This window comes from Centroberyx affinis, unplaced genomic scaffold (assembly GCF_046629955.1).
Source record: "Centroberyx affinis isolate AG114_WGS23_722 - 3 ecotype Tasmania unplaced genomic scaffold, CSIRO-AGI_Caff_v1 ptg000893l_1, whole genome shotgun sequence".
Classification (NCBI taxonomy): Eukaryota; Metazoa; Chordata; class Actinopteri; order Beryciformes; family Berycidae; genus Centroberyx; species Centroberyx affinis.
The window spans coordinates 767,544-794,489 of NW_027279481.1; the positions used below are offsets into that span (position 1 = coordinate 767,544).

Genomic DNA, 26,946 nt, shown 5'->3' on the forward strand with positions numbered 1-26,946 from the left:
AAGACCTCAATCCAAGGAGTAGAACAAACAAACAGAGAAACAAGGAGCAACACTGGAGAAGAACACATTACTTTTACAAGTGGATTCATAAAAAGACTACAAGGAGTGAATGAGTAGAATCCAAAAAGGACAGAAGAAGACAAGGAGACCATACTACCAATCGGAGAAACTTTGACAAGCTCATTTCTGTAGGAAGGCTTGCTGTCAGCCCATGTTTCCTACAGTGTGGACTGGTCAGCGGTGACATCCAGAGGATCTGCTGTGTGTGTGCCATTTCCCTCCCTTCTCTCTTCAGGACTCCCACCCTCTCGTCAGCCCTCCACTGGGGCATCTCCCTCCGGCAGCATGCCTACAGCTTGCGCAAGGTGCACCTTGGGAGTCTGACCCACCATGTGCAGATGGACGCCATCCGTGGCTGGTCTCTGTCCTGAACCTGCCCTTGGCACCGCCACCGCTGCAGCCCTCGCCGGGCGACTCCCTCCCCTGCCCAGCGCGGCCTCCCTTTGCCTAGCATGCTTCACCCTGCTCCTGGTCAGCACTGGCATTGCCACAGGGGCCTGTCCTCCCGGGGTAGGGCATGAACCCCTTCAGGTGCTGGCGAGCGGCATCAACTGCTCATGGACACTGGAAAGACACACCCGTAGTTACAATCACCTAGAGGGCGACGTCCGACTACGGCGGCTTTACTCCGCCAACAAGTTCTTCCTCTGCATTGACAAAACAGGCAAGGTGGACGGCACTCGGCGGAAAAACTACGCTGACAGTAAGTAGTTGGCACTGCCAGAGTACATGACAGTACTGTATCTTTAATCTGTGTTTAGTGACAGAAAGACGCTCTCAATTTTCTTTTTATGGTTGGACTTTCTTATCTGTGTGCTTTTATAGCAGTTCATAGGGGTATCCTGTGGTTATATCAGTCTTGTATCAGTGCTATTTGTGTTGTGTTTAGAGAGTGAGAGACGCGTTGCTAGGTAAGAAGGGAATACCCCAGTGTGGATTCAGCCTCCTCATGGGAAAGCCGGCACTGTGTTTACAAGAAAGCTGACTTGAGGAAAGACATTGTGCATCAGTTGGCCATGCAAACTGGGCTTGGGAAAAAAGTTTCAATTTCACTGGGGATTAACTTGTCAAAACTGTGTTGAAAGTGCATCAGTTGTAAGGGACAGATGTAGATGAAAACACATTCTTCTAACTAATCTAAAACCACAGACACAGTCGACTTGTATTGCTCACAGTTTTACGCAGCTTAAGCCTGATTAGTAACCATTACAAAGACTGCTGTGGTCAATTTAAGTCTTTTTGATTTAAAATACTGAGAAGAGAGCTGATTCTCTGTGTGTGTGTGTGTGTGTGTGTGTGTGTGTGTGTGTGTGCTAGTGGGTGCATGTGTGAGTGTGTCTATGAGTGTATACAAGTGTGTGTGTGCACATAATGTTTGCCTGAGTGCAGTACATGTGTGGGTGTTTATGGGTGTGCACTGGTGACAACTTCAAACTAAAGCAAAGTGAGTTGATCTCACATCTGCATCCAGCAGGTGCATTGCAGCTTTCTTTTAGCAAGTGATTTACTGACAACAGTCAAAGGGTTTTCCACCACATTTCTCTCTCGGTCATGTACACAGCAGTAAATCTCTCTTTAGAAACTCCTATCCTATCAGCGTGGATCTCCCATGGCCCCAACACATCATACCTCTCAGCACCTGCTCAGACGGGGCAGCACCTCCCAATGTGATCTCAGTGCTCAGTATGCAGCGGTGCAGTTGTGTCCCAGATAGATTATTCCATTAGCAGGCCTGTAGTCTATACACAGTCTGTGGGTAAGGGACACCTGAGAAGAGGTTGTTCACAGAGCAACCATGCCTCTTCAATGCCTCCATCAATGGGTGTCTTTCAGATGCTTGACCAGGTCAGACGCACCGACTGGTCATGAGCTGACCTCCCTCCCCGTTAGTCACTGACTGACTGACTGGATGGCCCTCGGAGACGTTTATGCCTTTGACGGTTATATTTATGTATTTGGTCGTTAATGCCTTTTTATACAAGCGGGTGAGTCAGAGTTTTTCCATGCAGCTACTGGGGGCAGGAGCAGCTGCTGTGTCCAGCCAACAGGCCAGTCAGTCTGTTGCCACCGTTTCAAGCTCCAAGCTGCAGACTGGGTGACATTTGTTAACCTGCCGGGATTAGTCACCTGGCAGAATCTTTTAAAACCACACACACATTGGTATAAATTCAAGTTGAAGTGAATTATCACTGTGTTAAATTTGTACCAGTGTGCCTCTCCAAGTAGGGATTCCATATTTTCATATTAGTGGTTGTATATGTCAGCTACTATAATAAAATATTACTCCCAAGCCTTACTTGAATTTGACACTTCAGAATTCACATTGGAAGAGTGGTAGCAATTGCAAATTGGCAACATGTTGGAATTTAAATTGAAAGCGTTCATGGTCTTTGCAAAGCAACAGAAATGATGCCTGCGGATTGTGAAATTTGTGCTTTGCCTTTCCATGCCCATGTCAGAAATGTTTAGTTGGTTGCAGTGGCTCTCCATGAAAAAGTGCAGTCCCCTTAAATGTAATGCCCTCATACACTTTAGCCATCATCCTCTCATTTCCTTTGGTGGAAAGAACGATTCTCTCTCTGCTCACAGAGAGAGAGGGTGTGTACCTGCACCCTGAGCTGAGCACCGTGCCAAACCAGTGGTCATCTAGGCTTTGCCTCAAAATTAAGAAAATGGACCTTGTGGTTAATCTGTGGTTGCATCTCACTATGGGGCAGATCTGGTTTAGGGCTATATTAAGGTCTCACTCTGTTTCTGTGTGAGGCTACCGCTATTACCATTGCATAAGGAGCTTTTCAATCAGACTTAAAGCCTCCTGACCTAGAGAATTCCTTGATACTGATACGGTGGCCATGCTATAGATTGGAGAGGGAGGAGGAAGGAGGAGGAAGTAGTACATATTTAATGACTTGACCAGTGACACAGATACTAGACTGCAACATCAGTACAACTGTCCCACAGAAAACAGAGCACATCTCTTTTTAGGATTCTATCAACATTTTTGAATTGCCTCTAACTGATGCAAAACTCAAAAATGATGCACTTTAATGTATCATGTATGCACGCAGACATGTCCTTGCATGCTTGCAAATACACATGCATGCCCACACAAACAAATACAGATACACACACAGAACCACACACCTACACACTCACACACACACACACACACACACAATTTTGGAGACACAGCACTAATATTGCCTGTATTATCATTTCTGCATGATTCCCTTGTGCTTGTGCAAGGTGGGGAAGCGCTGCACTGTCCCCATGGCTCGGCCTGAACTCAGCCTCCATGAAAGCCGTCCAGAAGTCTGGCCGACCCCTCCTCTGTCCTCTGTGTTGCCCTTACACTCTGTCGACACGGCTGCATTGCCCCGACAGCTCTGCCTGCTACACCCAGCCCCAGCCTTCACCTCCACCCCACTCAGTTTTTCCAGCCCCAACTCCCAACCTCTCAGGTGCAAAAACAGTTGGAATTAGTCAACAGGCTCTCTGCTAATTGAGGTTGGAAAATATTGTATCAATCCCAGTGGAGCAGGGGCATGGAACAGCTGAGGGAAGAGGCAAGAGGGAGAAAGACTGACTTAGAGGGATGGTGGGTTTAAAGGGGAGTGTTGAGGAGAAAGCCGGATAGGGCGGGAGGGAGATAATGTAACATTCAAAATACACACATGGTAGGTAAGTCCATTTTTGCATATCAATGATTTAACTTTATGAGGAATTAAGCAAGTAAATGTTAATTCTTCTTTATATATAACATTGACATGACACTTAACTATATTGTACAGAATTACAGCCAATAATTAAATATGTCCTTCCAGTTTTAAAGGGTGGATAAGTAAGAAATATACAGTAAATGCTCTTTCTGATGAGTGATGAAATTTAACACTTACACCGGTATTAGACAGGCTGAATGTGTATCAGTGGCATTTCCAAGGTGTTGTTCTGAGAGAGACAGTAACGTCCTGCCCTGTCTGAACACACGTATGCACACGTATATGTCCGCACACACTCTCTCTCTCTCTCTCACACACACACACACACACATGCTAGTGGTCAGACATACCCATTCCTGAAGCTTGTTATTGTCACAGCCAAGCAGTAAGCTTACCAGGCCTTTGAGGTATTTGTTAATCAAATCAGACGGATAGAAATCAGACAAGATAAAGGACCTGACTATCATCTGACTACAGCCTGTGAAACCACCCACACTAAGTACAGGTCCACATGTGATTACAAACCACTGGATCACAGACGTTACTAAAAATAACTTGTTGAAATAGCAATGAGAAGAGACATAGCCTACAGTACTTTGAGTGATTGGAGCGAGGGCCTCAGCGTGTTTTTCTTTTGACCTATGGTAAAGCAGCAAATGATCGAAGGGAAAAACACACCCAAGTGTTTACAAAAGCTCCAGAGGCAGGTACGCATCATATCCTGTCCTGGGTCATCGGTCATACCCTGCTAATTAGACAGTGCTACAGCACAACAGCTGTGCGGGCACGCCCAGCAACCGCTACTTGATCAATTGCAATAGCAAATCAAAGAGTAGAGTATAGCAGAGTAGAGTCGAGCAGAGCGGAGTACAGTAGAGTTAGAAAGCACGTAGAGTAAACATTTTACTCCCATGTCCAATCACCAAAGTCAAATTCTATTACACTTAGGCTATGATTACAAACCTGTTTTCTATTTATTTCCCTCTTTATATTTCATTTTACATGTATGCTGAGTTAATTTTGTTGGCACACCTCAAAGCATATATTTTTACATCTCATTTTAAAGGATGGGCTGTTAAATTTTGGGTGTGTGTGGCTAAGGGCATCAAACACTTGTGCAGCATCCAGGTAGTGACAGCCCATTCACCCTTAGGAAATAAGGTCACCTCGCCACGCCACTATAATCGGAGAAGTCACTGCCGCTAGACTAACTCCATTCTACCTCTACCTCTACAGCCGTGAAACTCTCAGAGTCAGGGTGTGTTGTGTTTACCAAATTTCCCTTGGTTTGCAACATCTTGCTGTTTGATGTGAGAGTTTTCCGAGTTCATGAGTGTATTTGACTTGGACGGGGCCCATGGGAAGAAAATCTTCCAGCCCGCTAGAATATGTTGTGGAAATTATTCAAACTTGTTTTAGACGGGGGAAACTGTCACTCACTAAGGAGAGACTGACTTGAAGCTGAAAATCTGAAAAGACGGGACAAGTGCTTCAGACAGACTACCATATCCTCTTAAAGGTTTGACTTGTTTGACTGCAGTGATCATGAGAATGTGTATATAGCAAAATCAACCAGATAGCAAGGGTCAGAGGTGGAAATAATTCATAAATATTTTACTTAAGTAGAAGTTTGCTATATCTTCTGTATTTCACTGAGGACTCAATTTAAGTCTAGAAAATGACTCAAGTAAAAGAGCAGATCACTGATGAAAGACTCAATACCTAATTGCTTTCACATTACATTTTGGGCATATTCCAAAATCCCTCCTCCAAAATTACTGTTATAGGAGGTGAAATTAGAAATTAGCATAGCCCCAACATATTTCTATAAATGGCAGATCTCACTGTATTCACAACTCTTATGTCTAGGTATAAAACTTAGAAGAAGGAGCAAGTACTTGTGCAAGTTGTCCAATCAGAAATGCAAGTGCAGACTTTTAAAATTACTTAGCATAGCATTAGTCTACTCATGTACAGAAGTTGTACATAATAATCTCCAGCTCTGGTACGGACTCACCCTTCATAATATCATATTGGAACAGAAGACACTCAAGAGAATTTCCATCAGAGCCTTAATAAAACATACAATCAAAGCACTATTAAGGAACTATGTTCACATGTGGACACTCCTTTTCAAATTTAACCAAAGTCAGAACCCAAAAGAAAAGCGTCTCTATTCTCCATTCATCATCTCATCTGTTATCTAAGCTGCATTTTAGGGACAAAGCCATTCACCTGCCAATACAGTAGACATTACAAAATGAGTATTCCGCGCTGTCTGCCACTTTGAAGGCGTGAGAAAGTTTTATTCTGTCCTGACCATTCTACCTCCTCATCATGACTCACCATTAATTCTGGTAGAGCTCAGACAGGGACGTGCGACTGGATCAACAGCACCAGGGCTGGAGGGGCAAAAGAGGGAAGCACCTGGCCAAAGGAAGTCCTTTGGTGTTTTGAATCGGGAGAATACACATGTTAATGAGGCTAGGAGAAGGGCTGGGGCGTGCTCTGCTCAGTATTGAGGTGGAAATTAAAGGCTAGAGGAGTGCTGGAGCGTTTCCCGTTGCTCATTAGGCCTTATGCAAGGTTTCCTCTGGGTCGTCTCAACCGAGAGGGGTTTCGTGGACATGCAGATGCCAACAGGAGGGGAAAATCCCACGAATCCTGCCTTTATAATCCCTCCCAATAAGGACAGTGGCCCAAGCCTGAGTGGGAAACAATGAAAATCGACCCCTTGCCAGCTGTTCCTGGCATGGAGAGGCAGAAAGCTAAATACAACATCGCTGAAACACGGCATAGATGCTGAACTTGCATGTTCCCTCTCACACACAGACACAGGCGCACACACACACTCTCTACCCTGGGAACGTTGCGGGACAAGTGTGTCAATGTCTCCCTAATTAGCCTAGCATCCCTGGTTTTTGCCACCAGGGTTTGATATCATGAATGGCCTCTAAAAATGTAGCAATTAGTAGCTAACAACCTTTAGCAGTCTGGCTCTGGCTCCTCTCTGGGCTTTACTGGGTTCATCAGCAGGTTTATAGAGTCTGACTTTGGCTCCAACAGCCAATTCCTTTATAACATCCCACAGCTCTGAACATCCTGTGGGTGTGAAGAGAACACAAAAGAGAGGATTTCACAGTGCCAGTAACCAGCCGCTTGGATCCTGAGCCCAATGATAGAAGATGTTTGAACTGATGTTCTTAAAGGCTTGTAAAAAGCAGAGAATGACATTTAATAGGAGGTTCATGCATATCACTTTCTAAACTTTTTGGGACTTTTTAGCGCATTTAGCAAGAACTTATGCGTGGTTAATAGAAAATGATTAAAGAGGGTGAGACACAAAAATTAAGGTTTAACTCCTTAAATATTCTTTGCGCCAGAAAAAATACCCATTATACACTATTTTCCAGCTTGTTCCCATAAGCAGACTAACTGGTGCGGTCCAAAAGCTACTCAATGATTTAGGTTCTTTATACACCATTGTAATGAGCCACAATTCATTACAGTAGGGCAATGCAATGTTATACATGGCCTGCCAGCCAAGCAGTAACTTTTTAAAATGGGAGTTAAGTTTGGCTTTTTCCTCAATGAGAGGACATTAGCACTGTTATTACTATGTGTGTTTTTTTGTGAAAGGCGTAAAATGAGTATTAATTAGATCAGTTGGGAACAGGCAGCCAGCTAGTCTTACTCATGCAGCACCATATGTTTGAAATCATTCGCCAAAGGAAATATTGTCACCAAGGAGCAACCACCACTCACATCTCTTACCATACACACACACGCATGCACGCACACACACACACACACACACACACACACACACACGCACACACACACACAGTCTATTGAGTTAGGGGAGACAGGGCTAGTCTCTCCCTTAGCTAGACCAAGACAGACTTTAATGGTTTTGTTTTGACCCTTCCAATAAAGCCTCTCACCTCCCTGCTCGAGCTGAGCCAGACATCATGTCTTGGAAGGCGTTTAACCATTGGCCCACGAATAAAGGCAGCTGAAAGAGAAGCCCTGCTGTAGACAGGGAAAAAAGAAACAACTTGGCATCTCTGAATACAGCCACGGCTGACTGCCTGCAAGAGTTTAAAGGTGTACAAATTTGACCTGAAATCACAAATCACTAGGAGCCTGGAACTGGGAGTCCCAAAACGGCAACGAAGAGAGGCAATAACAGAATGTGGTGCACCTGCTGCCCAAAAGACAGATATCCCTCCCTGAATGATTGGGTCTGGATCATAAAGGAAGCAATAAGAGGCAGTAAAACCAGGCGCCTCAGCCCTTCTCTAGTTGACATTCAGGTAAATCTGGGGCTCTCCACCCTTTTCCAGTGAAGCTCTGAGCCACAGAGGCACACCCGTTTTGCCTCATCATCCTTGTATGCATCTGACTGTATGCAGCAGGAGCACAGGGAAGCTCTGCAGACTTTATATAGACTTTAATCTCTCCCTCAGTCTCTCTCCTTCACTCACACACACGCAGAGCAACCACAACTTGTTTATCAGTCTGTCTGTGCGGGTAAATATTGACTTGCTGTCAGGCAATCGAGTGGCAGAAATCAGGTTTACAGCTCCTGGCCGTGCGTAATCGACTGGGAATCTGTCTAATCATGACACTTCTGAGGGGAAGCGGTGCTGCATTACACTGAGAAACATCCCCTGGAAATGACACATTTACTGCAATTAACCATTCATATCGATCTGTGCAGCAAATAAGATACTGTGCAACTGACAGCTTCAGATGATGTTACATCATCTACATATACTCATCACTGAGATATTACATTACTTATCTCTGGGATCTTATCATTGTGTGAGTCAAGCTTATAGAGGGCAATTCAAGGAAGTTTAGTGGACAGTAAACATGTGTGAGGCCAGTAGCACTCTCCTAAAGGGATGAGTTTCCACACTGAACTCTGACCTGTAAGAGATCAACCCAGATATAATGTGGCAATCAGTGCTGTTGAAGAGGTAGTTTGTGTAAGTGATGAATGACTCACTGATGACTGTTTTTTATACTTTGAAAGCAGTATATAAACAGTGGGTAATGGCAGTCCAAAGTGTTTGTCATTATCACTCATTGCTATCATCGTCACCATCGGCATCTATAACTATTAGTATTAGTGAACTCTTGAATTTCAAACTTAAAGTGAATTATTACCAAAATTAGAAAATACGACTCAAGTGAGAATTATATTTTGACTCGTCCTGTTGGCTGTAGATAACATTTGAATATAAGGAAACAAATGAGATGCTTTTTTATTTCATGTTGGGTTAACCTCTGTGACAAAGCTCTTGTGCCTTGAAGAGTGAGGCAGAGGAGTCACTGTCTGGAGTGAATAACCTTTTTGCAAATGCATTTCCTGGAAGTAGAAGTAAGATAATGAATGCAAATGCGGAAGGCTAAAAACAGCAACTCCCATGCAGGTCCGTGCATACCAACAGGTTGAGACCATACCGCCTCCTGTCTGAACTGCATTACACACATCCACCCGTACCTGCTTTTTATCTGTCAGGCCATTTAGCTAAACGAATACGAGCAGGATGTGAGTATCGTGTCAGAGCCCTTTGAATGTGTGTGTACCTTTAGAATGCATGTGCCTGTGTTTATACTTGTGCCATTGCGGGAGCATGAAGTGGACTCTAAACTGAAAAAGATGTGCGTTTCCTTTCCCTAATGCCTAATGTGAACCAGACCTTACCTTGCACTCAATTCAGATGTGCGCGCGTGTGTGTGTGTGTGCATGCACACTCACGTGCATGCGCTCATATGTGCGCACGGGTGTTTTTTTCTCGTCTGGAAGGCCATGCTCCTCATTACAACACAGAGGGTGGCACAAAGCATTGCAGTGCTATAGTTGAGGCAGTACAGTCAACGCCATACATCTGACCCCTCCCCTATTGACATTGAGATCTTTCCCATCAGTGAACAGTTACTGTTGCTGCAGACGTCATCTCACTAATGCCTTTTCCTCTGTGTTATCAAGAACGAGGCAGCGGGAATAACATAATAATTCATATGCGACAGTGTCTCGAGATATCGGATAATGCTGCATCTATTTTAGAGTGACTCAGGGAGAATGGGTCTCAGTTGTCACAGTGGAAGCGGAGGGAGTGACACCTCCCCCCTTTACAGCCTGCAGTCATCCATAACCAGGCAGGCAGAAAGAATATTCAGATGCGTTTGAAATGCCTGGTTCTCGCCACATCTTTGCCTGCGAGGGTAGAAGCAGCTTCGATACGAACCTTCTGCCTCTCTGCGTCCATACCGTTCTCTCTATATACTGTAGCTATATATTTATACACACATATCTTTCACTGTCATCCCCTTGTCTCTCTCTCTGTGTCTGTCCATCCCTCTCTACCTACAGTATCACCATCTCTCTCTCTCTGTCTCTCTGTCTCTCTCTCTCTCTCTCTCCCTCTCTCTCCATTTCTCCCTCTCCTCCCCTGCAGTGGATAGGATTGGGGTCAGGGCCCTTTGGCCAGTGGAGCAAGTGACAGTTCTGACAGGGCCCTGATTTCCCTGTTGTGCCTTCTGTCACCCTCCTGCATGCCCGTCTCATTTTAATAATGTAAATACGGGGCAAGCTCGGGGCACGGAGACGATTCTGTGTCACGATGCTCACTCAGTGGAACCTCACATGTCTGCACCTCGCACCTGAGCCACACATGCACACACTTACATACTTAGACACACATATGCGCAGACACACATACACACTCACACGCTTGCCACCTGCATGGCTGAAGTTAATTTAGGTAAATAGGGCAGTTCAAATACGTTGTAAAAGCCTCTACAGTTAACTCTGATCTTCTGGTTTGTAAAGCACATTAACGGCGTATTTGCCAGCACAACCTCAGTGTCAGATCCACTGCGGTTAAATCTGACAGAGAATGTTGGTCCGGTTCAGATGTGGCCGCTCTTCAACAACTGGGTGTAGAGTTTTTTTGTTTTTTTTTCTGAAGGCCCAGTGAAGATGAAGGTAGGAAACTGTAAACAAGGCCTTTGTTTTCCCCTTATTCTGTTTCCATTCAGGGTGGCTGAGTCTGGTCTGGACAGCCAACCAAACCAGCTGCAGATGCAACACACCAGCTTACTGCAATTTAGTGGCACAGGGGAATGACCTCAGTCTAATGTGGATCCCACCATACCAGCCCCCCCCCCCCCCCCCCCCTTCTCGCGGTACCAAAGTGCAGGAAACTGCAGAAGCCGTGAGTCACAAAGCTCTTGGCGGGCGAATCTGCTCGTAACTATCTGTGAAGCCTTTGATAGCTTGCCTTTCGCTCGTTACGGATGTGATGCATGATTTGGAGGCAGTTTGCCCCCTCCCTTTCTCCTTGATTAAAGAAAAGGCCCCTCAGTGGGTAAGATTGCGGCCCCTCGGTACCACACAGGCACAGACAACCATGCAGGGCCCGCACTGTGGGCTTCGTTAACCTTTTTCACCTCCCCAATCCCTCAGCCTCACCACTCCAGCCCTCAACCCCACCCTTACCCCACTCCCTCGGCTTGTCCTCTAGCGTTACCTTCGTGGGCTAGCTGCCCCCGCCATGCCTGTGAGTTTAAGGGTTTGATCAGCGGAGGGTCTTTGCTCACTGATTCAGCATCCTGGAGGTCCCTAATGAACTGGTTGATGTTCCATTACATACAATCACAGCTTAGCATGCCAGAGGAACTCTGTTTTCAGTGGTATAACAAGCATGGAGTGCATGCTGACAGGACATGCAAGTACACTAATTACGGATTACATGTGTGATGGGGGATGTATATGTGTGTGTGGCAGAGGAGATCTTTGATACTAACCTCATCTTTGACCTGCTAGCTTAGAGAGCCAAGATTAGATTCTTTGTGAGCTGTGTGATTGCTGTTCACTAAACTTCTCTCTTTCCACTCCCTTTTAAAGGTGGCTCATTGGTCCCAATTTATCTTTTTGCACTTTTACTCTGCAGTTTTTTTTTTAACAGTGAAATCACACAAACACATACATACATACACAAATACCCCACCCCCTCCCCTACCCACCCACACACACACACGCCCAGATGTGGCTGGTGATTCTGAAGGATTGGCTCAGTCTGTCTGGGGATAAATCAGACAGACTAATCTGTCCTGCGAGGGGATGGAGGGTAATTGGTCACATTTGACCCCCGGTCTTGCGGACTGTGGGAACGCAGGCTTTATCTACCAGCGGTAATTGGCTAATGAAACACTTCCGCAACCCCTCCACTAGATTGTCATCCACCGGTTGGGCCAAAGTGAGGCAAGTGTGTGTGTGTGTGTGTGAGCGCATGTGTGTGTTTGTGTATGTGTGAGTGTGTGTGGCACTAGTGGCCAGGGGGCAGAGCGAGCGTGTGTGTGTGTGAGTAGTCCAGAGAAAATGGCAGGATGTGGAACTCCTTGTGGCCATCTCTACAAGTTTATCAACAGCATCAGTCTCATAATGCCTGCAGCACACTGATACATTGATAGAATACACATTAATGGGTGGGTGGTTGTCATTACTATTCAAATTTAGTCTAAAGTAGAAATGGTGAAGGTAATTCAAAAGAAAACTTTAGCCAAAGGCAGGTTTATTTGTACGGTGCATATTATTAGTGTAGCTAGGACATTACTGGATGTTTCTAACAATTTGTTCATACTCACAATACCAAGGTCTGTATACATACAGGGTAGGCATCAACTGATGCATATTTTGCAGCTAAGGTCTAGTGTCAGTCTTATTCTACATGTCTTATTTTTTCTTGTTTTATATTCAATGCATGCAATCATTTATCTGGGCAAAGCCATGCCCACACCAGTAGAAAGACAAGAAAACCAGGGCGGGGAGAGTGGGGTGGGGTGGTGGGGGGGTACTAAGAAAAAAAGGCTAAAGTTACGGTGGTGAGACAATGTCTCTGAGGTCCCATCAAGTGAGCCATTCATAGATGCAGGCCTACCAGTTTGTGGAGCCAGGGAGACACTCCGATAGAGTGGGGCCCAGGGTGGCCCTGTCTTTTTGTCCCAAGCTGACCCCTGCTCTCCCGCCTGGCCTCTGCGCCCCTCACCTGGCCTGTCCCAGCGCACTGGTAACAGGATACCTGTAATTTGCTCTAATGGCCTTTGAAAGACCTGGCTGGGCTAATCCCTGGAGTACTTCTCCCAGCAGCGCCGCATGAAAGGGTGGGGGTAACAGGGCCGAGTGCGAGCCCTGAAAGAGGACCAGCCTCTGGATTGTGTGTGAGAGAATGTCACCCCTTGCGGCCGGGGCTGGGGCCGAGGGAGTGTGGGAGTCAGCTTTCAGCAGATCACCACCGTGTGGCTTGTTCACAGGCTCAAAAAAACTAGGCTCAGGATTGTGGAGAAGTAGATTGTCTCCGCTTTACACCTCCCTCAGTGGCTCAGCCTGGCAGGCAGGGGGAATGGGCTGAAGTACAGCCCGCACAAAACTGTGTGAGAGTGGACTTCAAATTGATTCCAGATTCCTACTGTAATTTGTGCTATGGAATGGTTGTGCTTTATGGATGACGTTTGCGCATTCAGTAATAGAGGAGATTGATTTCCCCCATGCTGCAGAGCTGTAAGGCACGCCGTGTAACAAGAATGTGCGGTACTTGTACACTTGTCCAAGAACCTTTTATGATTGCTGGAGGAGAGGTCGTCCTGTCACGAAGTCAATAAAAAACAATTGCTGAACAAAAGGGCTGGGCATTGAATATGGACTGACAGATTAAAAAGACAGGAGAAAAATAATCTTATCAGTCCCATCTGCACTCTCATGCCCCCAGAGATTTTAATGGAATGTGGGAACAGCAAGTGATATGTGGGCAGGGAAGACCAGCCCTCTGCCAGTCTTTTCTCTCCTTTCTTCCTATTCTTTCTGTCCATCGGCCTTGTTTTTCAATGGGGGAGCACTCACTCACAAATATGCACACACACCACACAGACCCCTGTTCCTGTCTTCCTGTGTCCTACTTCCTCAAGGTACAGCTTACACAGGACGATATATACGTACATACTCACATGACTGCCTATAGAATAGTCATGCACACTGGATCCATGCAGTGTGTACGCAGCGATATGTTTTCAGCATCTGTGAAAGTGTATATGTGGTTGTCTGTGTGAGAGAGAGAGAGAAGGGAGGAAGAGAAAGAGACAAATAGAAAAGGGTGTGCACAAATTGTCTTGTTTCCAATCTTCTTACTTGTTTTTTTATTCTTTTAAATTACCCAAATCAGGGTTGCTTATTTCCAGAGGAAAATCAGTTCTTTTGTTCAATCAAAACAAATATAAGTTGAAGAATTGAAGGATTCCTATAACTGTCCAGAAATGACAGAGCTTAATTAGGCATGAGAATCTCTATCACCTCCACAAACACTCTGCAGTCCCAGACTTCCAGACGGTCTGAGCTCATTCGAGGAACAGAGTCAGGTCCCAGGGCCAAGTAGCTCGGCATGTTGGCTCCATCAGGCTGGCTTGGATGTGCTCCTGTGACCAACATGTGGTGGAAGACCAGACTGAGGGTTGGTCAGTTCATCTCATTACTGACCATGTAGGACTTTCAACAAGGTTTTTTTTTCCTTGTCTTTCCTTTTAGTGTTTATCAATCTGCTCTTCTCGCTCCTAATTTGCCATTTTCAGCTGTTAGCATAGAGGGACAAAGTGGCAAAAACCTGAGAATTATATAAGCAAGCTGTGCTGTGTGCATTTTGTGTGTGTGTGTGTGTGTGTGTTTGTGTGTGTGCATGCCTGTGTCTTTGTGTATGTGTCTGTGTATGTCTCAGCCTCTCATTTTCTTTGTGTGTGTGGGACCAGCCCAGGTCTGCTCTGCTTAGCTCAGAGGAGACGTGTCTCATAGCTGTTAGGGTGGGATGAATAAATCATCCCAGTCCTGTGAGAGTTAATAGGTATGATGCATGTCCGGAGACCCAGTGCAGACAGGCAGGCAGGCAGGCAGGGAGGGAGGGAGGGAGGGAGGGAGAGGGGGGAGACCCGGGCTAGGAAAGAACCAGACAGGGAGACATGGAGAGACCAAGGATAGGAAAGAGGCAGGAGGGAGGAGAAAAAAGGCAAAGGGAGACCGACAGGCGAGGAGGCTGGGAGGGAGACAGGTAGAGAAGCCGAATGAAAAGCGAGTAGGCTGGCAGGCAGACGGGAGACAGGAGGATAGAGAGAAAGACAGATATGTAGGGAAGGAGGGAGGGAGGTGCTGCCCGTAGCCTCACAGCTGCCCTGCTCTGGAACAGTGGGCCACTCACACACACTCATATACAAATGGACACACCACACACACACCAATGCACAAATCCTCTATTCTGGAACAGTAGAGCGCTCAGGGTGGCAGTCACAGCCCCTGTTAAAGAGACTGTAAATTTTATATTGCTGTCCAGTACTGGTTGGTTCATTAAACAGGTGAGGGCGTCACACCGTACGGATATCAGCATAGAAGTTGCGCTGAAATTTGACAAGAATGTAAGTTATAGAGCATGCAGTTGCAGAAAGACAACATTAGAATTAGAAAGAAACTCTCTGGTTTTACAGTGAACTTCACCTTCCACCATCCAATGTGAGTGGAAATAGATTGTGCAACTGCATTTTATGAATGTCTAATTCAATATTATCCTCGGCATGGCTAAATGCAATCAAAAGACCCCATTCATACTGTTGCCACTGCATGTGTTAAAATGGTAATCCTCGAGTTTCTTGCTTTTTTTTTTATTTTGGCTGACATCTTTGGTGATAAGCAGTCATTGCTGTGTTGTTGTTTTTTTTGCACTGTGCTTCCCACTTGTCAGTCAAATAGTGCGGCCAGGACTGTGATGTCTTTTTTCTTGGATTTTCTGTTGATGAAGTTTAAGTTTCCTTAGATACCGGTCTGTTCAGCCATGAGTTCTTCTTTTATTTATTCCAAACAAACCGGTGTTGCTTCTGATAGAAATGTAAAATGCATCACTTCCTGTGCAACGGAGGATTTTTCCCATGAAAGACCTAACTGGGTTTTTAGAACAGCAGTCTATCAAGATCTGGATCACTGTTGTATCAATCGGTGAGAGAATAGCAAAACAGACATTTATTATATGAAAATGTTGCAAATTATTACTTTAAACTATGTAATTAGAGGAATAGTTTCTTCTGCAATTAGAATCAGTTATGGTGTATCGATTTGCATATGACCACATATGACCTAAAAATCTACTCCTCCTTTACTCTCTGACACCATGTAAACTCCACTGACCCCTTCAGCATTGGAAATAGCTTTTGGGGAATTCCCCGCCATCTGCTAATCAAGCGCTGTGTGCTTGGTGGATTTGTCCCAGAGGTCAATATTTCAGTTGATAAAGAATACTCAACCAGTTAATTCTCAATCAACCACTACAGTCATGGTTCATCGGAGGACTCTGCCTGCCCTTGTCTTTCTCTCTATTTGTGTGTGTTTGTGTGTGCATGTGCTTGCATGTTTATGTGTGTGTGTTGTGATTCTACTTTGTCCTCTGGTTTCAGGGTCTGTGTAGGACTGATCAATGCTGCTTCCTGTCTGTGCCTCCCTGACCTGACCGGCTCAGACACACCATAATGAGAAAGACATGTGGCTAAGGTCCTTCATCTCCCTCCCCTCGGCAAACATAAAAATGGCCATCTTTGCTTTTAACTGATGTTGTAATAGTCCCAATCACACTCACAATGCCAAATACCTAAATCTGCCAACTTCTGTTTTCCTAAGCCCTTAGTCCAGAGCCACCTGGAAGCTAAGGTTAAGGAAGGTTGCTTTAGCGCAGCTGTCACTGTCAAGGCACGCTTGAGTTGTTCTTCTCTGCTTGAGTGTGTCTTCATGACCAACTCGGCCTGGCTGCTCAAAATGCGTTTAGAATAAAAGTGTTTAGAATATACAGTAATAGTGCAGACTATGTAAGCGCAGGCCTCCCAACGGAGTATGTTCCCTGTAAATAATCTCACACTCCACAGCAAAATGGAGGATCAGCTTTCATATGAGCCACTCATTAAAATTAAGTCATCGCTGACCCAGTATCATGTGCTGCATGATAGAAATATCAATCTTCAGTATATATGAGTCTGTCCCTGAAAAGACCATCCTTCATCTGTCAGTTACCAGTCAATATGAACAACTGTTTTCTTTTATTACACCTATAGTCAAATGTACCACACAAAGCTACTGTTTGCTATTGAATTCAAAGCAGCTCGACTTGATTTAATTTAATAGGTTAAAATTATAAATAATAAATAAAATCAATTTTAATGTTGGCCACATGATATTTAATTGAATTATTCCCAGTCTAAATGACAACATTAGTGGAACATTTTTTGTAATATGTATATTATAATATAAGCAGACCATTGGTCACATCATGCTCCCTGTGAGCGCTCAGAGCCTCTGTAAGAGAGTCTATGAACCTGGTGCTGCCGCATCACTTGCCTTCTGATCTGTCACTCAACATTATGCTATCAGGGCATAGACAGTAGCCTCTGCCCCAAACAAATTTCATGATCATGTGTAATGGCCCATCAAATAATGAGGCAACAAGCAATTATTGTCTGTGCTTGTGTTTCTATATCAAATGTAATTTTCCTCATTCATTATGATTGTTTGTCAGACTGATATCAGTTTCTCTGTATCTTTTTCAACTCTTTGACCTCTATTGCTACACAAGGGAGAACGGGTTAGATCTTAGTTCAGCGTTTTTGACTCTAAAAACCATAAACGCCATGCAATGACATTCACAACCCGTTAGAGTTACAAATCTTCTACTTTTTTAAAACTAGATACAGTAAATACACCAGAATCTAACTGTAGTTGTATTTTGGTGAAAACCTTAGTGTTGTGTGCAGGTCACATGTTTCCCTCTGGAATTAATTGAACATGACTTCACTGCTCAACTGCTGAACGAAGTAGCCAGGACAAATTAAGTCCTTGCCCATTACCAAGTAGTTGGTATTTTACTGTACATGCAGGGGTTAATGTGAAAGTTTCCATATCACACCACCCATAAAGGCCTCCACTAGAACGGCTGTTCTCATGGTAATCTCTCAAGGTGTTTAAAGCAGTAGTGAGTGATGCAGCCTTTGTCTGCGCCGTACTTAACCGTGCAGACACACACAGGCGGCTGCTTCGCCCAGTCCCAGGCCCTTCGAGGGGGTCACGGCAGATCAAAGGTGCTGGTCACAGCCATTAGGCCCGGCAGCGGAGACCCGACATGAAAAGCTTGTGTTTTGAAAAGGAGGGCAGAAGGAAAAAAACAACAGGGCCCTCTTCGTTTAAAAAGCAAGCAAACTGTGAAATAATTGAAAAGGTATGTCAATCAAGAGCAGGAGCACAGCGGGAACTTCAAGATTCCCAGGCTCTGCTCTGGTCGAGCACTGGGCCATGGAGGGCTGCTCAAGGGGGCAACCCAAGAAATTAAAGACCTGGGAAAGGAACAAAAAGAAGACGGGAGGAAGGGAGCAGAAAAATCTATTTTTCTCGCTCTCTCCTTGCTCAGTCTTTCACTCTTTTCTACTTTTAAATTGTGATGGAAGGAACCATTTTTCCACCCTTTTTAGAGCTCCATTGAAAACGCTTGGTCATTAATAAGATCTTGTCTAGCTCTTCACCTCTCAGGTGAGTAACAAAGACTTATTGGGGGTCGGAGCGGCAGTTGGAAGCGACTGCCCCCACCACCAACACCCCCGTCTTACAACCAGCACCTACACCCTGTACTCGCTCCCTCCTCCTCCCCCATACCATGAGTCTGACAAAAGGGAACCCCGTGAGAGTGTCTCTCTCTTTCCTTTCTGCCTTTTTTTCAAGGTCAGAAAAGGCTTGAATGATCTGACGATGGGCTAACTTCCAAAAAATGGGGAATGGAAAGAAAAGAAAGAGTAAAAAAAGACTCAGTAAAAGACGCTTTCTATGCTTTTAAAAATCCCATAGAGGAGAAATAAATGGCAAGTGCACAGTTGACTAGGCATGTATAGTCCAGGATTTGCTTGTAATGGCAGCTTGAGCTTATTGACAGTCCCAGCCAAAACATGTCAAAGGTTAAGAGATCTTGCCAATTGCAAGTGGGAAGCCAAAAGTACCTTTTTCATGAGCTCAATAGGACCATCAGTTGATACTTGCACAGTGCAGCAGTGAGCTTCAGCTTCCACTGCAACTCAGTAACAAAGAGTTAATTTGTCTCCATTCTCTCTCTCTTCTTTTATCACTTGGATGTAATTTCAAAGATTTTAAACATTGCTTGAAGGAAAATGACTCAAAATTCTCCAATCCAGACTTTAAACGTTAATCAACTTAGTCTGATTTTATCAGAAAAAAATAGATAACCTTAGCTATCCGGGGTACCTAAGGTATTATGCCCTTATGATGAATGGATATAAATCAAATTTCTCACCAATTTACACCTGACCATATGTTACAAAATGTGGTTTGGAAGAGACTGGGAGAGAATCACATCCACACTACATTTCTAAGGTATATTTAATACATATTCAGACTCAGGGATGTTTTGTTTTTTTTGTTTGTTTGTTTTTTTTAGGGGGAGGGGGGCAAATTAAATTTTGTTTCAGGATTTGTCTGCAAAAAAAAATAAATTATGGACAGCTTTTAATAAGGAGAGGCTTTCATGAGAGTGACTGCTGTAACAATGAAACAATTTCAATTTAAAATGTTTTGTGAAAACTATATCAACTGAACCAATACATTTCTGTAAGTCTAAAGCTAAACTCGGCATACAGCCTCCCAGTGAAATGACCTTGGGATTTCAGCAGTTAGGAAACTCTTCTAATAGCTTAGAATACCTCACTCTGATTTCTCAGGCTTTGAACACAATGGAGTGACTTTTCAAAGGGGGGACTAAGAGTTATATGGATCTTACTGGCCTTTATAGATGTGTGGTCAAGCGTCCAGAGCCCAAGTGATTTCTTTAAACAATGTGAAATCCCCATCTCATGTCCTCAGATCTTTTGTGTCGGCTGGCTGCTACACCAACATGTATGGATGAAATGACAGAGGGTATGAGATCTAAAGAGAGAAAAGACAATGTTAATATTTAATGTGGAGTTTTGAGATGTCCATGGTTAGAAAAGAGTGTTACCTACAGTACTCTCTCCTACTCTCTATTCACAGTATTAAAACAAACAATGACATGTTTTAGCAGGATAGTTGTAACTTGAGTCCATGGTTGGCAAAATGATAACACTTAAGCAAATGGAATCCTCATTTTGTAGATATTAAATGATGAGCTGCAGGGATTTTTTTCCCTCCGAAATGATGTTTCGAATAGAACACGTCGTTTTGTTTAGCATCAAACTTTGACTTGAGTCCTGTTAGTACTGTTCTCTTTCGTGATCTTCAGCTATCTAGGTTTAAAACCTGAGGCATTACATTAAAGTAAATGTGACCGTGGCATACTATACCCCTTGCAATGTCTCAGACTCTGTGACAAACATGCTTCCAACACACCTACTGTGCCTGGAACTCAAAGCAGCAAATAATGGCAATTAGTGCTGGCAGCACTTTCAGGCACCAGCGGTTTTCATTGGCCTGCACAAATCCCCCATAAACCCTTGCAGCTCTCCAATCACCAGCCGGGCCCTGGCTAATTGCTTATGAGTCCCTTGCACGCTCCCGGAGCCACTATAGCACACCCGGTGTTTGTAAACACAGCTCGTAAAGGAGAGGCTGCCATCAAAGTGTTAATGCTTCCTCGGAGGATCAGAGGCAGCAGAGGCATGATGGGGGTACAGCTGGGCCGGTACCTGGATGGACCCTACGAAGGCGTTCCCTCCTTCCCTGCAGCTGTGGGGAGCGGAGAGGGGGCTTCATTTACACGTTCCTGTCAGAGAAGAAAGACACTCAACAGTTGTGTTTGTTTACCTTCTCTCTCCTTTTCTTTCTTTCTTTTCATCTTTGTACCTCTCTCTTTGTGTCTGTGTCTAAAATAAATGACCTCACTTGGTAAGAACGACTAGTGATGTTCAGACATGGCCATAGTTGCGTGTCTGGAGTGACAGCAGCAGCAGATGTGTGGTTTTCCATTTTGGAGCCATTCAAACTGGTCCAAAGAAACCATCGAGACTATAGTCTGATGATATTAGCAGCCGTTGGTGGTGCCTTTGTTGGCCACTGTCTGATATATGAGATTATGTACTATGCTGGTAAGAGTTGCACAATATTAGATATAGACATAGATCATTGCCCTGTACTGTAGTACGTACCAGACAGTTGCTGTCTACCAATGGACTAGCTTAAGAGCGGGTGAAACCTAAAGCTGTCGCAGCACTTTGAATCCTGATCTGAGACCAAAATATTACTCATTATTTAATCCACAAACATATTAAATCAAGCCTGTACGCCAAGTTCAGCTTTACCCTTCTTTCCAAACAAAGTCTGGATTTACACAAATAAATGGGGAGGAAAAATGGCAGTGCAGGGAGAGTAGCACCTGCTCAACCCCTGGTGAGAGCGTTTATTTTTCATCGCTGGATGGGTTTAACCAGCAGGACTGCTCGGAAACTCGCTCGCTGCCCCGTTCAGGACTTGTGGTTGTGCCTAAGCAGCTGGGGGTTGGTCAGTTGGGTGGCCAGTGGCCCACTGCTGGCTTTCTAACTCCTTCTTCATTTCCTACCACCGTTGGGTTGCCCTGTCCTTTTCAGCACCTTGATGTGTTGCTGTGTTTACAGGATCTGTCCAAAGCCAACAACCCATTTCCAGAAATATCCAGCAGTGCCTAGCCTGTAAAAAATGGAGAAAAGAAGGGGCAAAAAGATTAGATGTTCCTCAAGATGTTTTCTCCACTTAGAGCTGGTTTCCAAGGGTGCAAAAAGAGTGTTTGTGCTCTGATCAGATAGCAGGCCACATCAGGGTGCCTTTGAAGGTGAAACTGGGCAAATACAGCCAGGAAGAGTCATCCAAGAGAGAGCTTCATCTCCAGCAATTAGCCTCTATTCAGGACCCTGCGGTAAGCCCTCAGGTCATCTCCAAAACATTTCTCCCTGTCGTAGCCATGACAATGGGTGTGTGCCTTTATTTTTGTATGTAGACAAAAACCAGATCAAGAGTGAGCCACATGGGACTTGTTTGCAATCAGTGCCCAGAGGAAACAATTAGCCCACAGGCTTGGCGGCTCTTTCATGGGGTGAAGTGAGTTAGAGAGGCTGCTTAAGTGGCCATCAGACACGGGTTTTGTGTCCCTCAGTAAACAACACTGGGCATCATCAGGATGGAGTGTCACATCTGGAGTTAGGAGACTTTTATAGATGCAGGCAGGCAGGCAGGCACTGTGCAGGCAAACAGGGCAGTGGGCAGGCAGGCAGACTGACACTGTGCAGGCTCAGACACTGTGTGTGTGCTGCAGGGCAGCGTGTGAGGCAGCGTACTTAGATAGTGGAGATACACAAGGGCTATGGTTGGATGCACTCGAGTGGCAACAGGAAAATCTTGTCTAGCTCAGAATGTGGCCTGAGACTGTGGGTGATTTCTAATGTCGTTGTAAGAAGCCACTATAAGAAAGAAATAATCTTGAATACAATGAAATCATTAGTAGTAGTAATAATACTAATAATGATAATAATACTACTACTACTAATAATAATAATAATATTAATGATACAAATTATTTCTAATTATGTGATGCCTTTCTTGCCTGCCTATGATGATCAGACTTTGCCCAGTTGTTCTCACTGCTCTGATTGTTGAGAGCTAGGCTGTTGATGGTCTCCTCACAAAGGGGGATCTCTTAAATGGGCCATTGTGCACGTCCTGTGTTTTTTTCTCTTGTCTTGGGCTCTCTCTCCCCAGAGCATATGGTCGTCTGGTATCCTAATCGCTAATGATAGAGTGGCTTTTGATGGGGAAACTCCCATAGCTAGATGTTTCTAACCCAGACTCCTGTTCCCTCTTTTCTTTTCCAGGCCTGATGGAAATCCGATCTGTCAGTGTGGGAGTTGTCGCCATCAAATCTGTCAGCACTGGGCTGTACTTAGCCATGTCCAAGAAAGGCACGCTCTTTGGATCGGTGGGTATACAACCTGGCAACATTGTTTCTGGAGGTCAAGATGGGAGGCCTGGGAAGGAGGGGGTTATATATGTATAGGGGTCCCAAATGAGCGCCTACTCAAACATGTCTGATGCTATTGAAGTCAAGGGAAATCTCAGGAATCTTCTGTTGGAAAGTCCAGAAAAAGGTCAGAGTGCTAATATCAATCATGGCTGTACACCTGGGCCAGGGTTGATGATACCTGCAGGCTGGGATTGCATGCAAAGCTTGAGGAGGCTTGTTCCACTGTCAAAATAGATAGCAGAGAAAAGAAGCCCAACCAGCAATGACAAAGAGCCAGCTGGGCTCCTCTAGAAGTCTTTGCGTGCCGTCTGCCAATTGTTGTTCACACAGCTACCTTTCCAATGTAATCACCTGTCTTTGTGAAAATCAGACACACACACTATACATTGAGGTTACCTAAGGCGTGTGGTGTCTAGCACATGTTTTTACATCTTGGAGAGAGAGAAATCAGGGACTGGCAATCAGTCAGTGAACAGTGATAAGACGAGTGGCTTCAACGAGCCACTCAGTAAACAGAACAGATATAGACCTGCAGACGCAGCCCTTCACCCAACTCTGAATCCTCCCATAATCACTAAAAGGCAGGTAAATCACGCCAGGCTCATAGTACCTTGATGCTATCACAGAAAGGGCCTCATTATGGCAACACGATAACCATCTGTAGTAGGGAATGCACCAGAACCTCTTGTCACTACAATATCTTTCAAGACAGTTCGACTGACTGATAAGAAGTGGTAACCACCCATGGAAAAGTGGCTTTGTTGACTATCTGATAACCGTCATAGATCAGTATATGTGCGGATAAAACTGGTTACTTGAATTCAAAACTGGATTACAAAGGAGACATGGTGTTTTAGCATGGATGTTAATTAAAATATAATAGCAGGAAAAAAATAAAATATTTCATCAGTCCCATGGATAGTCCAATGTTGATACTCAGCTCCTGTTATGTGACTATAATGTTTCACTAAAAGGCCTAGACTGAGTTTCAAGTGATAGTCATAATTGTGTGGAAAGTAGATGTCTGGGATAGGGCTAATCTAGGGTTGGGGTTAATGTTAGAAATATGGTCAATTGGGTTTATGTTTAAAAATGGTCAGGGTTAGGGTTAGGCTAAGGTCAGCGTTAGGGTAACATAGTCTGTGAAGATGCACCAAACAGGCAAGTGACACTTTATTAAACATCTACTTTTTGTCACCTGATATAGTTGAGTATCACTGATGTATCCAAATTAAGTGTTACCTTCTGATCTTACAACTAGGTTATATTTTGATTACTTTGAATAAATGAACTCCCAACCATTAGAGTTTCCCATTGTGGCCTTCTAAGATAGATTCTTTGTAATGGAAAATCTCACCCTATCAACCAAAAACACATGGAAGATCTTTTAGTGCAATAACAGACACTGACCTTTTCTGCACTGCTCAGAAGTTGGCCCATTACAGCCCTGCAGGTATAGCAGCCGTTAACTATATACTCATCTGTAATAACTTCTCTCTCTTGCTCGCTCTCTCTGTTCCCAGGTGAAGTACAACCCAAACTGCAAGTTCAAGGAGCGCATTGAGGAGAACGGCTACAACACATACGCCTCCCTCCGCTGGAAGCATGGCGGGAGGCAGATGTTTGTTTCGCTGAACGGGCGGGGGAAGCCGCGGCGAGGTCACAAGGCTCGGAGAAGACACCCGTCCACTCATTTCCTGCCCATGCTCCCCTCCTAGCTGCCCAAGCCTGAACTATGACCAGCAATTGGCTGGCTCACCACCGCACCTCACACTAGTGTTGTTCTAGTCATGACGACTGTCATATCATTATTTTTATTATTCCATCCTCCAGTCTCATATATGTACATTTGTTGGGGTCCGTAATACTTGTTTTGTGAGCTCACAGCGCTGTAGAGTTAGCATAATATGTACTTTTAAGTTATTTTCTCCATCATCTAGTAAGGTCCAGTAATACAATACAGTACAGTTATACTATCCTCCGAGGCTTGATAGTTTCTTTCTGTTAGAGCAAGTCTGCAAGTGAAGTATCAGCTCACCTGGATGTGGTCTGCGGTTACTTAATAGGATTCGCCCATTTTTCTTCAAACCGGAGACGATGCTGCATTTGGGTTTCCTTACCAGGCTGTAAAACATTGACATTGGTTTGTCATATAGCTTATTCTAGATGATCAGCGTTATAAAGAATGGAAACATCTGGGAGAGGACTCTTAAGTGATACTTAGCAATTTGAATTGATAATTATCATTATTTGAACAAAAAATAACAAAAACTTTGAGACAGCTCCAACTCTTGTCTTCACTGTTACTTGGGATATACTGTCACCACTGGATAAGAGACAATGACCTGCACCTGAATGAACTTTGTACAGATGAGACAGAAATCTCTTGCTGACTTCAACACATGGACTGATGTGCAGTTCTTACTACAGCAAATGTCTCGACTATATGACAGGAACTCAACAAGAACTAAGCTAACTACTGGGGTCACATGCTGGATTTCCTGAAATGGACTTTGTGTGTTTGTGTCAGCGTGCTTCTACAGTAAGATTGCCTCTCCCATCCAACAACCCACAACCACTAGCTTTGGAGTCAATATTGGAGAAAACATACAATGCAACTCATCTAGTCTCTGATTCTTGGTCCAGAATTCAGTAGTGAAATAATTAATAATCCTTTTGAGTCATTTTATGCATTGTAGAGGCTGTAGGTACAGAATGCGTCACATAGCTGCAACTTAATCAATTAATTTTGTATACTGTAGTAACTGGTTATTACATATTGCATCTCTGTCAAGTCTTGCTAACATTTTCTCAACAAAAAAGCTGTTGCAAATAGAACATTTAATATATTTAAAACTTTTTGTACTCTATAACTGTTTGAAGTTGATGTTTATTATTATTGTCTACCTTTTGTGTTGGATTGTAGTCCTGTAAAAAAAAAAAAAAAACGTAATTGTATTCAAGTCCATATTCAGCTCATATTGTATGTTACTGCAATTAGATATTGGTACATTTTCAATCCATGTATCAACAACAGCTTTCACTTGTTGGCCAGTAATAGCAGGTTGTAATTAGGCCAAAGTCTCAAAGCATACAGTCCTTAGATACATTTCAGCAATGTAAAATCATTTGAGTGCCTTGGTCCATGCTCAGATTGGTAAACTAAAATAAAAATGTGGATAAATGATTACGACTGACTTCCCTTATGCTAGCATGCCAATATTCTTACAGTGACTCTCAAATCATGAAATGCAATAGCAGTATCCTGCTCTTGTCTGGTGCATTACGCTGATTGTAAAGGGTTGGTAACATCTCTATCAGAGCCCTTCGACATAATCCCCCTCCTCATCATAATCATGACAAAACTCACAGCAGGAGAGGCGTTGATGTGGAGGACCTCCCCTGTCTGATGAAAGGTCTGCGGTTATGAGCCATCCAATGGAGCATCAAGGTCATTTACACACACACTGGCCCTCTGGTAACATGGGAGGCCACTCAGTCTTTTCAGTAAGCAGAAAGGAGAGTCAGGGATGAATAGTGGCTGTTTGGGGTGGATAAAGGCCAACCTTTCAGCCTGTCATAATGTGAGATTACTGTGATGGGGTACATGTCTGGTCAGAATGGCTTGAAGTCACACTGTAGTTCAGCTCCAAAGGTCTGGGTTTGGCACACAAACAGATATCAGTATGGGGGGTCTGGCGAGACTGTTGCCATGCAAATGTGTTTGTATTCAGCTGTGCCACCGTGGACATCACATTTTGATAAGTAGAAACTACTTCATTGCATTGTTATTTCATATAAACTGTAAAATATAGTCATGGCGTTGAAATATCAAAATGTATTCAATACAGTATACTGTTATTACACATTTCAGCGTACACACTTACATGAGGAAATGTATGTATTTCACTTTCTGGTTGCAAGAAAGAAAGATACAATGCATTTCAGTTGTGCAGGTGTTTCTACACATACATTGCATCTTCATCCATCTCTCAGCTGGTCCAGACACATTCTCAAACATGCACGCCACAAAGTAATCCCATTTTCTGCCTGCTCTCTTGATTGGCTTGCCTCTTTGTCACAGAGTCCTCCACCTCTTCTCCTCCACCTCTCCTCTC

At 44.2% G+C, this 26,946-nt stretch overlaps 1 protein-coding gene across 1 annotated transcript; it reads left to right on the top strand.

Moving 5' to 3' along the window:
- Window positions 1-26,352, top strand: fgf22 (fibroblast growth factor 22). Its single transcript, XM_071521528.1, has 3 exons — window positions 1-763; window positions 22,680-22,783; window positions 24,352-26,352. The coding sequence occupies exons 1-3, from the start codon at window positions 391-393 to the stop codon at window positions 24,544-24,546; spliced, it is 672 nt and encodes a 223-aa protein (XP_071377629.1). The 5' UTR covers window positions 1-390; the 3' UTR covers window positions 24,547-26,352.
- Window positions 26,353-26,946: the final 594 nt, after the last annotated feature.

Coding starts and splice junctions, on each gene's coding strand:
- fgf22 (XM_071521528.1), top strand. CDS start 391: ATGTGCAGATGGACGCCATCCGTGGCTGGTCTCTGTCCTGAACCTGCC. Junction 764..22,679: donor GCGGAAAAACTACGCTGACA/GTAAGTAGTTGG, acceptor TTTCTTTTCCAG/GCCTGATGGAAATCCGATCT. Junction 22,784..24,351: donor AAGGCACGCTCTTTGGATCG/GTGGGTATACAA, acceptor CTCTGTTCCCAG/GTGAAGTACAACCCAAACTG.